This window comes from Notolabrus celidotus, chromosome 6, assembly GCF_009762535.1.
Source record: "Notolabrus celidotus isolate fNotCel1 chromosome 6, fNotCel1.pri, whole genome shotgun sequence".
NCBI classification, from domain to species: domain Eukaryota; kingdom Metazoa; phylum Chordata; class Actinopteri; order Labriformes; family Labridae; genus Notolabrus; species Notolabrus celidotus.
The window spans coordinates 38,443,569-38,456,068 of NC_048277.1; the positions used below are offsets into that span (position 1 = coordinate 38,443,569).

The 12,500-nt window shown below is 41.1% G+C and overlaps 1 protein-coding gene across 1 annotated transcript in view; it reads left to right on the forward strand.

Moving 5' to 3' along the window:
- Window positions 1–12,500, forward strand: part of cacna2d4b (calcium channel, voltage-dependent, alpha 2/delta subunit 4b) — a 117,472-nt gene that overhangs the window by 100,317 nt on the left and 4,655 nt on the right. The window contains exons 31-32 of the mRNA XM_034685194.1: window positions 11,145–11,215; window positions 11,320–11,395. Of these exons, the coding sequence (XP_034541085.1) occupies window positions 11,145–11,215; window positions 11,320–11,395 (147 nt within the window). The remainder of the gene's footprint in view (window positions 1–11,144; window positions 11,216–11,319; window positions 11,396–12,500) is intronic.

Consider the following 12,500-nt stretch of genomic DNA (forward strand, 5'->3'; position numbering starts at 1 on the left):
AGGGTTAGGGTTACGATTAGGGTTAGGGTTAGGGTTAGGGTTAGGGTTACGATTAGGGTTACGATTAGGGTTAGGGTTAGGATTAGGGTTAGGATTAGGGTTAGGGTTAGGGTTACGATTAGGGTTACGATTAGGGTTAGGGTTAGGGTTAGGGTTAGGGTTAGGATTAGGGTTAGGGTTAGGGTTACGATTAGGGTTACGATTAGGGTTAGGGTTAGGATTAGGGTTACGATAAGGGTTAGGGTTAGGGTTACGATTAGGGTTACGATTAGGGTTAGGGTTAGGGTTAGGGTTACGATTAGGGTTAGGGTTACGATTAGGGTTACGATTAGGGTTAGGGTTAGGGTTTACGATTAGGTTAGGGTTAGGGTTAGGGTTAGGGTTAGGGTTACGATTAGGGTTAGGGTTAGGGTTAGGATTAGGGTTAGGGTTAGGGTTAGGGTTAGGGTTACGATTAGTGTTAGGGTTAGGGTGAGGGTTACGATTAGGGTTAGGGTTAGGGTTACGATTAGGGTTAGGGTTAGGTTACGATTAGGGTTAGGGTAGGGTTAGGGTTACGATTAGGGTTAGGGTTAGGGTTACGATTAGGGTTAGGGTTAGGGTTACGATTAGGGTTAGGGTTAGGGTTAGGGTTACGATTAGGGTTAGGGTTACGATTAGGGTTACGATTAGGGTTAGGGTTAGGGTTAGGGTTACGATTAGGGTTAGGGTTAGGGTTAGGGTTAGGGTTACGATTAGGGTTGGGTTAGGGTTAGGTTACGATTAGGGTTAGGGTTAGGGTTAGGGTTAGGGTTAGGGTTACGATTAGGGTTACGATTAGGGTTAGGGTTAGGGTTACGATTAGGGTTAGGGTTGGGTTAGGGTACGATTAGGGTTAGGGTTAGGGTTAGGGTTACGATTAGGGTTAGGGTTAGGGTTACGATTAGGGTTAGGGTTAGGGTTACGATTAGGGTTAGGGTTAGGGTTAGGGTTAGGGTTACGATTAGGGTTACGATAGGGTTAGGGTTAGGGTTAGGGTTAGGGTTAGGGTTACGATTAGGGTTAGGGTTAGGGTTAGGGTTAGGGTTACGATTAGGGTTACGATTAGGGTTAGGGTTAGGGTTAGGTTAGGGTTACGATTAGGGTTAGGGTTAGGTTATGGTTAGGGTTAGGGTTACGATTAGGGTTACGATTAGGGTTAGGGTTAGGGTTAGGGTTACGATTAGGGTTAGGGTTAGGGTTACGATTAGGGTTACGATTAGGGTTAGGGTTAGGGTTAGGGTTAGGGTTACGATTAGGGTTAGGGTTAGGGTTACGATTAGGGTTAGGGTTAGGGTTACGATTAGGGTTAGGGTTACGATTAGGGTTAGGGTTAGGGTTAGGGTTAGGGTTAGGGTTACGATTAGGGTTAGGGTTAGGGTTAGGATTAGGGTTAGGGTTAGGGTTAGGGTTACGATTAGGGTTAGGGTTAGGGTGAGGGTTACGATTAGGGTTAGGGTTAGGGTTACGATTAGGGTTAGGGTTAGGGTTACGATTAGGGTTAGGGTTAGGGTTAGGGTTACGATTAGGGTTAGGGTTAGGGTTACGATTAGGGTTAGGGTTAGGGTTAGGGTTACGATTAGGGTTAGGGTTACGATTAGGGTTACGATTAGGGTTAGGGTTAGGGTTAGGGTTAGGGTTAGGGTTAGGGGGTTAGGGTTAGGGTTAGGGTTAGGGTTAGGGGGTTAGGGTTAGGGTTAGGGTTAGGGTTAGGGTTACGATTAGGGTTAGGGTTAGGGTTACGATTAGGGTTAGGGTTAGGGTTAGGGTTACGATTAGGGTTAGGGTTAGGGTTAGGGTTAGGGTTAGGGTTAGGGGGTTAGGGTTAGGGTTAGGGTTAGGGTTAGGGTTACGATTAGGGTTAGGGTTAGGGTTACGATTAGGGTTAGGGTTAGGGTTAGGGTTACGATTAGGGTTAGGGTTACGATTAGGGTTACGATTAGGGTTAGGGTTAGGGTTACGATTAGGGTTAGGGTTAGGGTTAGGGTTACGATTAGGGTTAGGGTTAGGGTTAGGGTTACGATTAGGTTAGGGTTAGGGTTAGGGTTAGGGTTACGATTAGGGTTACGATTAGGGTTAGGGTTAGGTTAGGGTTAGGGTTACGATTAGGGTTAGGGTTAGGGTTAGGGTTAGGGTTACGATTAGGGTTACGATTAGGGTTACGATTAGGGTTAGGGTTAGGGTTTAGGGTTACGATTAGGGTTAGGGTTAGGGTTACGATTAGGGTTACGATTAGGGTTAGGGTTAGGGTTACGATTAGGGTTAGGGTTAGGGTTAGGGTTAGGGTACGATTAGGGTTAGGGTTAGGGTTACGATTAGGGTTAGGGTTAGGGTTAGGGTTACGATTAGGTTAGGGTTAGGGTTAGGGTTAGGGTTACGATTAGGGTTAGGGTTAGGGTTAGGGTTAGGATTAGGGTTAGGGTTAGGGTTAGGGTTACGATTAGGGTTAGGGTTAGGGTTAGGGTTAGGGTTAGGGTTAGGGTTACGATTAGGGTTAGGGTTAGGGTTAGGTTAGGATTAGGGTTAGGGTTAGGAATAGCTGCCGTGCATCTCATCCAAAATGTAACTACCTGAAAAATCGACACGGACCGCAAGCCCTGTGATTGGTTCGCTCAGCGGCATTGTATTTCCTGCATTTACAGCACTTCTGGAATCCTGGACATTGTCCGTGTATTTCCTCTCCTCCCTTCTATTCTTCATGTAATCATGTCTGTATGATAGACAGCAACATGTATCAGCTGTACATTAACATTAACACAATGTGCATTATAGCTAATGCTCTTTGAGTCTGTGTGTTTAATTGAGAACACTTCGGCCTCTCGGCTTGAACCACACACACTCATTAAACTGTTTCTTTTAGAAATCAGGAAGAGTTCAGGAGCCAGAGTCAGGAGGTCTGTCGGCTGCAGGCGGCTCTGTGGATCACTTGGTGTGCTCATAAACAACATCTGGATGCCTCACAGGATTTTAGTCTTAATCTGTGTGCGGTGCATGAGCAGAGAAACATATCACAGCTGCTGCACCTGATGACCTCATCGAGTGTGGGCGGGGCTGAGAGACAACACCGAGCTGCTGGATGGGGACATTTCATTACATAAGAACACTGTTTCTACACGTTTAATTTTACATTCATCATCAATGTTAGATGATTTCTGTCTCTGTTGAACTTCATATGAGACAACTTATGAGGATATCCACTTTCCCCTTGACTAGCTGTCTTTCTTATCTCAGTAAACACTTCCTGTTGTACCTGTGTGACACAAACATAACAGAGGCCAGCTCATGGAATATCGCTCACTACTGCTCCTAGTGGTTAAAACTCCACATAACAGCCCCCTTAGAAGAATCTGTAGTTTGCTTTTAATACCACGGGGTCCATTTCCAACAGCTCTGATCTCAATCTGTATTCTTCGGTTTTCATTTCTGATTTTATTTAGCATCAAAGAAGCACGATCGAGAGAGTGAGTGTTACTTTAATGATTTATTACATAACTGGTGACAAAAAACAAGAATTAAGCCTTAAAATTTAAAAGAATTAAGTAATAAATTTCAGAGAATAAAGCTGTAAATTTAAAAGAATACAGTAGTAAACTTTGTGAATATAGGAGTAAATTCACTAGACTAAGTTGAAATACTTTTGAGAATAAAGCCATTAAGAGAATAAGGTCATAAAACCTTTTGGAACAAAGTTGTAAGTTTACTAGAATTAAGTTTGAAATTTACTAGAATTAAGTTTTGATTAAGTCCTGAAGTTCTTAGAATAAAGTCATAAAACTAATGAGAATAAATCCTTCAATATACATTAAATATGTCATTAACTATTGAGAATAAAGTTATGAAATTTAAGATAGTAAAATATGAATTGACAAGAATTAAAGTTGTAAACTTAGTCATAATTTTAGTCCATGGTTAGCCTGATGATCAGTCAGCCGCCTACACTAACATGGACAGACAGATGGAGCATCTTGTGCACGAATACTCTGGTATAGGTTTCATATTTGGTGCAGTGAGCCACAAAGTGAGTCTAAGCTTATTCCTCCTCATGAGGTTAGGAATCCAGATATATTTAACATTTTGTGTTGAAGAAACGACTCAAACACAACAACTCTTTATTGACAAACACTGACAGAGAAAGAAAACTGAGAGACATTTTCACCCACAGACTTAGACCAAAATCATCTTTACATTCACATCCATCACTTTTTGCTGAAAGGGTTAAAAACGTAGAGCCGTAAGCCTCGCCAGCACTGTTATGTATCCCAGCATGCAGCAGGTGATGACAGGGACCATGACAAAGCATTTGTGGACAAAACTTAGCTAGTATAGCGCCATCTTCTGGGTAAAACCTCTCTCTGCATTTCATTCTGCTGTATTGATTTTATACAAGACTTCTACCTGAAATACATAAAGTCATTATAATAATAAGATTATTCTAATCACAAAGTAAACCTTTTAACAGACAGGGAGGAATTTAACATCGCAATACAGAAAACAACGTGAGGTTAAAAAGATAAATTAACAGAATGAAGGGGTGAGACAATAAATCATTGTTTAAGAGGTTTTTCAAAGATAAATAAATAAAATAAATACAAATGGATAAATAATTAAAAAATTATAAATAATTAAAAAATTATAAATAAATAAAAATAGATAAATAAATAAATATAAATAAATAAAAATGGATAAATAAATGAAAATGTATAAATAATTAAAAAATGATAAATAAATAAAAATAGATAAATAAATAAATACAAATAAATAAAAATGGATAAATAATTAAAAATGTATAAATAATTAAAAAATGATAAATAAATAAAAATAGATAAATAAATAAATATAAATAAATAAAAATGGATAAATAATTAAAAATTGATAAATAATAAAAAAATGATAAATAAATAAAAATAGATAAATAAATAAATAAAATAAATAAAAATGGATAAATAAATGAAAATGGATAAATTAAAAAATTTTAAAAAATGGATGAATTAAAAAAAAATGGATGAATAAATAAAATAAATTAAAATTGATAAATTAAAAAAGAAATAGAAAAAATGGATGAACAAATAATTTAAAATAACAAATAAAAATGGATAAGTAAAGAATGAGAATAGAGAATGAGAGGATGATTGAGAAGATGACATCTCATTGGGAAAATTAGAAAAAGTGAAAAGGATAAATTAGGAACACTAAAATAAAACAGTAAATAATCAAATAAAATTTAAAACAATTAATTTGTTGGATAAAAACTAAAAATAATAATAAAATAGAAGTGAAAGATGTTAGAAGGATAAAGTCTAATAAAAGCAAGTCTGTAATAATGGGTTTTAATAAGAGATTTTAAAGATGTCACTGCGTCCCTAACTGTTGTTATGTAATCATGACCTCTTACGTGACTTCCATTTCTCATCACCTCCCTCCTCTCTGGCCTCGACCAACCTCTGTGCATTACAGATATCATTTTAAAGTGTGTATATGTGTGTGTGTATATGTGTGTGTATTTGTGTGTATCTGTGTGTATTGGTGCAGCCTGCTGTCCGTCTGACAGCTGCTCGTTAGCTCTGGATTACCTCGTCCCGTTAAGAGCCATATTACTGAGGATTAATCCGAGCCCGCTAGCTAACGCTAACGCTCAGCTGAGCAGCCACACCCAGTTCACGCCCCTCTGACATGTCCTTCTATTTTTAGTCATCTAATCTTCCTCTGGAGCTTTGGTGTGTGTGCGGTGTGTGTGGCGTGTGCTTCAGGACCCGTTACCTGGACGTGAACCTGTGGCGTCTGTGTCACAGGTCGTTCTCCATGACCGTGACGCTGCCAGCTGTGTGGCGGCTGCAGCGGCAGCTGGCTCCTCTGAGGCCACACGAGGCTTTGCTCTCGCTCTGTGACCCCGTGACCTCAGAGGCCAGGTCAGGGTCAGAGGGAGCGAGCTGCTGAGTCACCGTCAGCGCGAACACGGAGGCTTCCTGAAACTCTGAGATGAAATGATCCGTTCAGAAAGTGGATTATCCGTCTGCAATAACACCCAGAAACCAATATGTGAGCCTGAGGAGAGCTCGTAATCAGATGAAGCCGTAATTTAATTTCCATTTCTCCGTTAATGACTGTCGCTCTCAACACGGAGAATCTGTGGCGCTGAGATTTGTTCTAAAGTTATGAATAATTAAAAAGGAAGTGTGATTAAAATGAAATCACAGCAGCTGTAGAATAACCTTAAAGGGAGAATCATTTCCAGCAGGAGCTCATTTTTCATGATTTGCATGTCTGCAGCGTTCCCGGCCGCCTTACTAAGCAGATATTATGATGAAGTGCTTCCTCCGGGTTTCTGCTGAGCTCGGGACTTTACAGGAAGTTTGTGGAAACACCCAGAATCCCCCCCGGTGTTGGAGCCGCTGTGGTGTGAAGGTGCAGCTCGTGGTGCGTTGCAGGGCGCGGTAAATATTTAATCAGAGGAGGAATTAAGTCGGAGCTGACTTAAAGAAATGGGTCAGAGAGAGGAAGTGTCGTGAGCAGCGTGACGGAGCAGAACGCGGGGTGGTGGTGGTGGTGGTGGTGGTGGTGGTGGTGTTAGCTGACGCAGAGGAAAGGTTTGATCAATGAAGCTCTCAGAGAAGCTGCTGCAGGACGGCTGTTCATCCTCAGAGTGGAGGATACATCATCCTCTGATGTACAGAGATAATAACTTGTATACCTAACAAGACGTAGAGTTTATAACCTCCTGCTCAGAACTCTGAGGTGTTGCTGTTATCTCTTCTGGTTTAAGATCTGTCATTATTCCTCCACTCTCCAGACCACCCTGAGACCACACTGACGTTTTTAGCACAGTGTCAACAGGCAGAGGGGGAATGTGAGGGACTACTTTCTGTGGAGTGATCTGATACGACCATAGACTGTTTAAATATGGACGTAGTCTCCGTGACGTCACCCGTCTGTTCCTGAGAGCTGTTTTGAAGCCAATCGACGGCGGCAGCCATATTGGAAATGTTGAACTCAACCAGGCACAGTGTGACGTAAAGGGGCGGAGTCTGAGCCTCTTAGCCAACAGCTATGTGTTCCCGACTGGGAGTCACATCACTCATGTCCTTATTTGGGCAAAAACTCTTAATCTTAATATCTTCTGAACCGTTGCGTTAGAAATAAATTCCCCCCCCCCCCCCCCCCCCCGCACAGTGTGTGCCGATAGAGAGATTAGCTATCCAAGCTACACTCGTTTTTTGAACCAGCCTGTAAACATGTTTATTAATGCTGCAAAGATCGTCTTCGTCCCATTCATGTCTATGTGGTTTCCTGTGTTTCTGCAGCCAGCCTCTAGAGGATTCTTAATGTATTGCAGTTTATAACACTTCCACATGGGCTTCATCGTTTGAGACCGGAGGCTGCAGCTTGACGGGAACACATAGCTGTTGGCTAAGAGGCTCAAACTCCGCCCCTTTACGTCACACTCTGCCTGGTTGAGTTCCACATTTCCAATATGGCTGCCGCCGTCGACTGGCTTCAAAACAGCGCTCAGGAACAGACGGGTGACGTCACGGATACTACGTCCATATTTTATACAGTCTATGGTTTAACCCAAGCGGTAACCTCCGGTCTAAGAATATGAGTCCAATGTGGAAGTGTTACAAACTGCAGTTCATCGAGGATCCACTTGAGGCTGGCTCCGGAAGTACCAGAGCTGCAGCGTTCCCGCAGTCAGCTGTGCCTCTCATTGGAAGACTCGTAATCTAAATAGCTTTGATGCTCTTTCCTTTCTGCAAAACGTCACATTTAAAGGTGACATATCATGCAAAATTGACTTTTTAATGGTTCTTTACCTGAAATCTGTGTCCCTGTCTACAAACGCCCCAAGAATGAAAAAAATCCATTCTGCCCCTGTTCTGATTTCTCCACCTTTCTGTAAATGTGTGCTGAAACCAGCCGTTTCAGTTTTCAGTGTTTTTCATACGTCACAACGCCATCCGGTCTGTAACAGGAAGTCAGAGCTCGGAGCTTGTTCAGCCCATAGACTGTATAAAATACAACTCAACCCCTCCTCCGTTTTTCATTCCCTGCACACATGTGTGCTAACAAGGAGCTTAGGAGGGAGGCATGCTAGTTGTAGGCTGTCTTAATAAACACAAAGGTCGCTTTGACTCCCCACGTCTGCAGATTTGAAGATCTAGTGGATGATTTTTATTTATCATGGATAAGTGCTAGCGCTAATTAGCATAGCTACATAACTACATGTCCTAGCTGTAGCTGTGTACCAAGACACACGTCGACATACTGACAAATAAAACAACAAGAAACACTAAATCTGTGACCAATCCTTCAGAAAGGTCCCGCTGCCTTTCTGGTAGAGGTCGCTTTGACTCCCCACGTCTGCAGATTTGAAGATCTAGTGGATGATTTTTATTTATCATGGATAAGTGCTAGTGCTAGTTAGCATAGCCACATAGCTACATGTTGGTAGCTGTGTACCAAGACACACGTCGACATACTGATAAATAAAACAACAAGAAACACTAAATCTGTGACCAATCCTTCAGAAAGGTCCTGCTGCAGGCGCCTCTTCGTCAGGATCAGATTCTGGATCAGATTCAGAGGGTTGAAGTAACGCGGGTCTCTGAGCAGCCGTGTATATTCAGCCAACATGTAAACATTAGATCAACGTGCTGGAGAGCCGAGGCCACACCCACTTCCTGAGGGGGCGTGGTCAGAGAGAAAACAGAGTGTTCTGATGAGGAATGAAGAAGAGGACTTTTCAGGCAGACCAGAATCTGATTTCAAAGTGTTTTTTTGAGCATAAACTTTAAAGACATGTTTTGGGGACCTCTTAGACCAATATATGTTGATGAAAAAAGCGTGATATGTCACCTTTAAAGGAATAATTCAACATTTTGGAACCATATTGGAACTATTAATATAGTATCATATATTATAAAGGTTGTGTGTGCCGACAGAGAAATGACTAGGAGCCAGCCTCTAGTGGATCCTCCATGAACTGCAGCTTTTAACACTTCCACATTGGACTCATATTTTGAGACCGAGGGGTTACCAAGGGGAGGAGATGGATAGAAATTGCTAGCATAATGGATTAACCAGGTAGCTAAGTCGGTTGCAGGATGTAGCTTGATGACCATAGTGTCGTCCGCCATGTTTGTTTACTCCAAAGTCACGTTTGAGAAATTGAGCAATGTTGCAGGTTGGTGAAATCATTGCTTTCCTCAGTCTTTATTCTAAACATCTGAGGCCACGTTCTGAGTCTGCAGCTGATCATGTCTGAGTTCAGGATCTTTGTGCTCTCAGCTCCTCCGGTCCTGATTGATAGTCTCACTTCTTCAGGCTGGAAGCAGAAATAAACTCGTGTTCTGCTGCTGCTGCAGAGCTCCTGGCAGCGGTCGGACTCTGGCACTTTTTCACTGCTTTATTTTTCTGTTGATTCCAGCGTTTACCCTCCGCTGCTGTCGAACAAACAGAGAGTCAGGTTTCGGTGTAAGCAGCATCCGACTGCGACCCCTGAGCCCTCCGAGGCTGCTGGGAAAATCCCCGTCCAGGTGGAGAGAGAGAGTGTGGGCAGCAGAGAGCAGAGTGTAAACATGAACAGAGCTGCTGAGACAAAACGCTCTGAATAATTCAGAGACTCTGCTGCTGCTGCTGCTGCTGCTGAGGGCCCGGACCAACTCACTGCAGACACAGGAACACTTTCAATCACAGGTTCACACTCTCAGCGTCTGACTCTCTGATTCTCTCCTGACGCCGCCGCCGCCGCCGCCGCCGCCAAGCCTTCCACTCATCAACCACACCTTTATTATCTCTGCTAATGTCAGTGTTTGACTCTCCTCTGGAGGGAGGAGCAATCCTTCAAACCAGCTCTCAAACTGCCGCGAGGATCTTTGACTTTAGTTGTTCTACTTCTGAATTTAATTTCAGTCGTACGTTTGAGAAAGGACGAAGAAACGTCTGTCCCAGCTGGAAGAACGCCGGGCACAGAAAGGTCAAACATGACGGAGTTTAAAAAATACATGAGGCTGCAGATCTTATATTTAGACAGAAGATGCTCTTTCCTTTCTGCAAAACGTCACATTTAAAGGAATAATTCAACATTTTGAAACCTTTATAAAAAGCTATATATATTAATTTAGTATCATATATTATAAATGTTGTGTGTGCCGACAGAGAAATGACCTTTCAGACCAAAAACGTATTTTGAACCAGGCTGTAAACATGTTTCATTCTGCTGTAAAGATCCACTCTTTTGAATGGGTGTGTATGTGAAGCTGTGGCTTCAGCTGCTTCTGGACCGAGCCTCTAGTGGACACTCAAGGAACTGCAGTTTGTGACACTTCTGCATTAGCTTCAAGTTTTAAGACCAGAGGTTTCTGTTTGGAGCTTGGATGTGATGAGCTGTATTTATCTTTACAAACACTACATCAGCACTCATGGAATGTGGAAGCAAATATGTAACAAGAATAAAAGGAAAAAGCTCATTTGAAAATTAAATTGCATTAGCATCACTTTGCACATTGTGATTTCATTTTCAAGTTGGTTTGAATATTGTTCCAGATATAGCAGGGCAGATTTGAAATCTTTGAATCGTGTTACAAAATGTGAAAGCTTGAACATGAAAGTTAAAATGAAAAAGGAAGGATTACTTTGAAAATGCGTATTCATTCTGAAAATTTTAAAGCATTTCAGTGAATGCATTTTAATTTTCAAATTTTCTTTTTAATTTGAATTATGATAATAATTTAGCAGGGTAAATTATAAAGCAAATGTAATTTTCTTTTTTCTTTTAATTGTCTGACATAACTAGCATTGTTGAAGATTAAAATTAAAATACAAATAGGATTATTGAATATAAATTTTAATGATGAGTCACATAATGCACCAATATTTGGAAATTTAATAATCATTTCTGTTAATGCAATTTAATTTTCTAATTTGCTTTTTCATTTTGATTATGTTACCTATTTGCTTCCATAATGGAAGGCCTCTCGACCAATCAGATGGCTTGGTCGTAAGCTAACTGATGTATAAATTAAAGCACCAGTGGGTGGTTTTTATTCGTGATGTTTGCTGCATAAATTTTATCATTTGTTTCTTTATGTTCAGTATTTATCTAACAAGCTTTCTTCATGTTGTGTTTGCAGGTGGGTCAGTTCTTTGGCGAGGTGGACGGGTCCGTCATGGCGTCCCTGATTAAGATGGGGATGTATAAAAAGTATGTATACATTATCCACATGATCGTTTTCAAGTATGACATCATTCTTCTTCTTTGTGGACGCTACCTGTCCCTGAAATTAATGGTGTTGTTTTTATTTCCAGAGTGTCGTTGTTTGACTACCAGGCCATGTGCAAGAACAGTCACCATCACGCCAGCAGCGCCCGCCGTCTGCTCAGTGTGAGTCTCGTGTCCGCGCATCAGTGACAAACTCGTCCACATAGACAGTTTAATAAATGGACGTGGTCTCGGTGATGTCACCGGTCTGTTTTGAAGTCGATCGTCGGCGGTCGCCATATTGGAAATGCTGAACTCAACCTAACTTCTCTTTAGCTAGTGTGAGGTAAAGAGGCGGGCCTTTAGCCTCCTCGCTAACAGCTACAGTGTTCCCGCCTGTTAATCAAGTCAGCCACGCCCTTATTTGGGCATAAATCGTAGCTTTAATATCTATTTAAACTGTTTTTTGAACCCGGCTGTAAACATGTTTATTTCTGCTGTATAGTGAGCTGGATAGACTAATATTCTATCAAGTTGTTTTTTAGGAGAAGCTAGCTCTGCTCTGTGTAGATTCAGGAGGAAGATTTTCCTCTGATTTAAAGGAACAGAGTCTGAAAACTGAAACCCACCCTTAAAAACACAACTTTTCTTTCTTTCTTTCTTTCTTTCTTTCTTTCTTTCTTTCTTTCTTTCCTTCTTTCCTTCTTTCTTTCTTTCCTTCTTTCTTTCCTTTTCCCTTTCTTTCCTTCCGTCTTTCTTTCTTTCCTTCTTTCTTTCCTTCTTTCTTTCCTTCTTTCTTTCATTCCTTTTCCCTTTCTTTCTTTCCTTCTTTCTTTCTTTCTTTCCTTCTTTCTTTCTTTCCTTCTTTCTTTCCTTCTTTCTTTCATTCCTTTTCCCTTTCTTTCTTTCCTTCTTTCTTTCCTTTTCCCTTTCTTTCCTTCTTTCTTTCATTCCTTTTCCCTTTCTTTCTTTCCTTCTTTCTTTCCTTTTCCCTTTCTTTCCTTCTTTCTTTCTTTCCTTCTTTCTTTCCTTTTCCCTTTCTTTCCTTCTTTCTTTCTTTCCTTCTTTCTTTCCTTTTCCCTTTCCTTCCGTCTTTCTTTCTTTCCTTCTTTCTTTCCTTCTTTCTTTCCTTTTCCCTTTCTTTCCTTCTTTCTTTCATTCCTTTTCCCTTTCTTTCTTTCCTTCTTTCTTTCCTTTTCCCTTTCTTTCCTTCTTTCTTTCCTTTTCCCTTTCTTTCTTTCCTTCTTTCTTTCTTTCCTTCTTTCTTTCCTTTTCCCTTTCTTTCTTT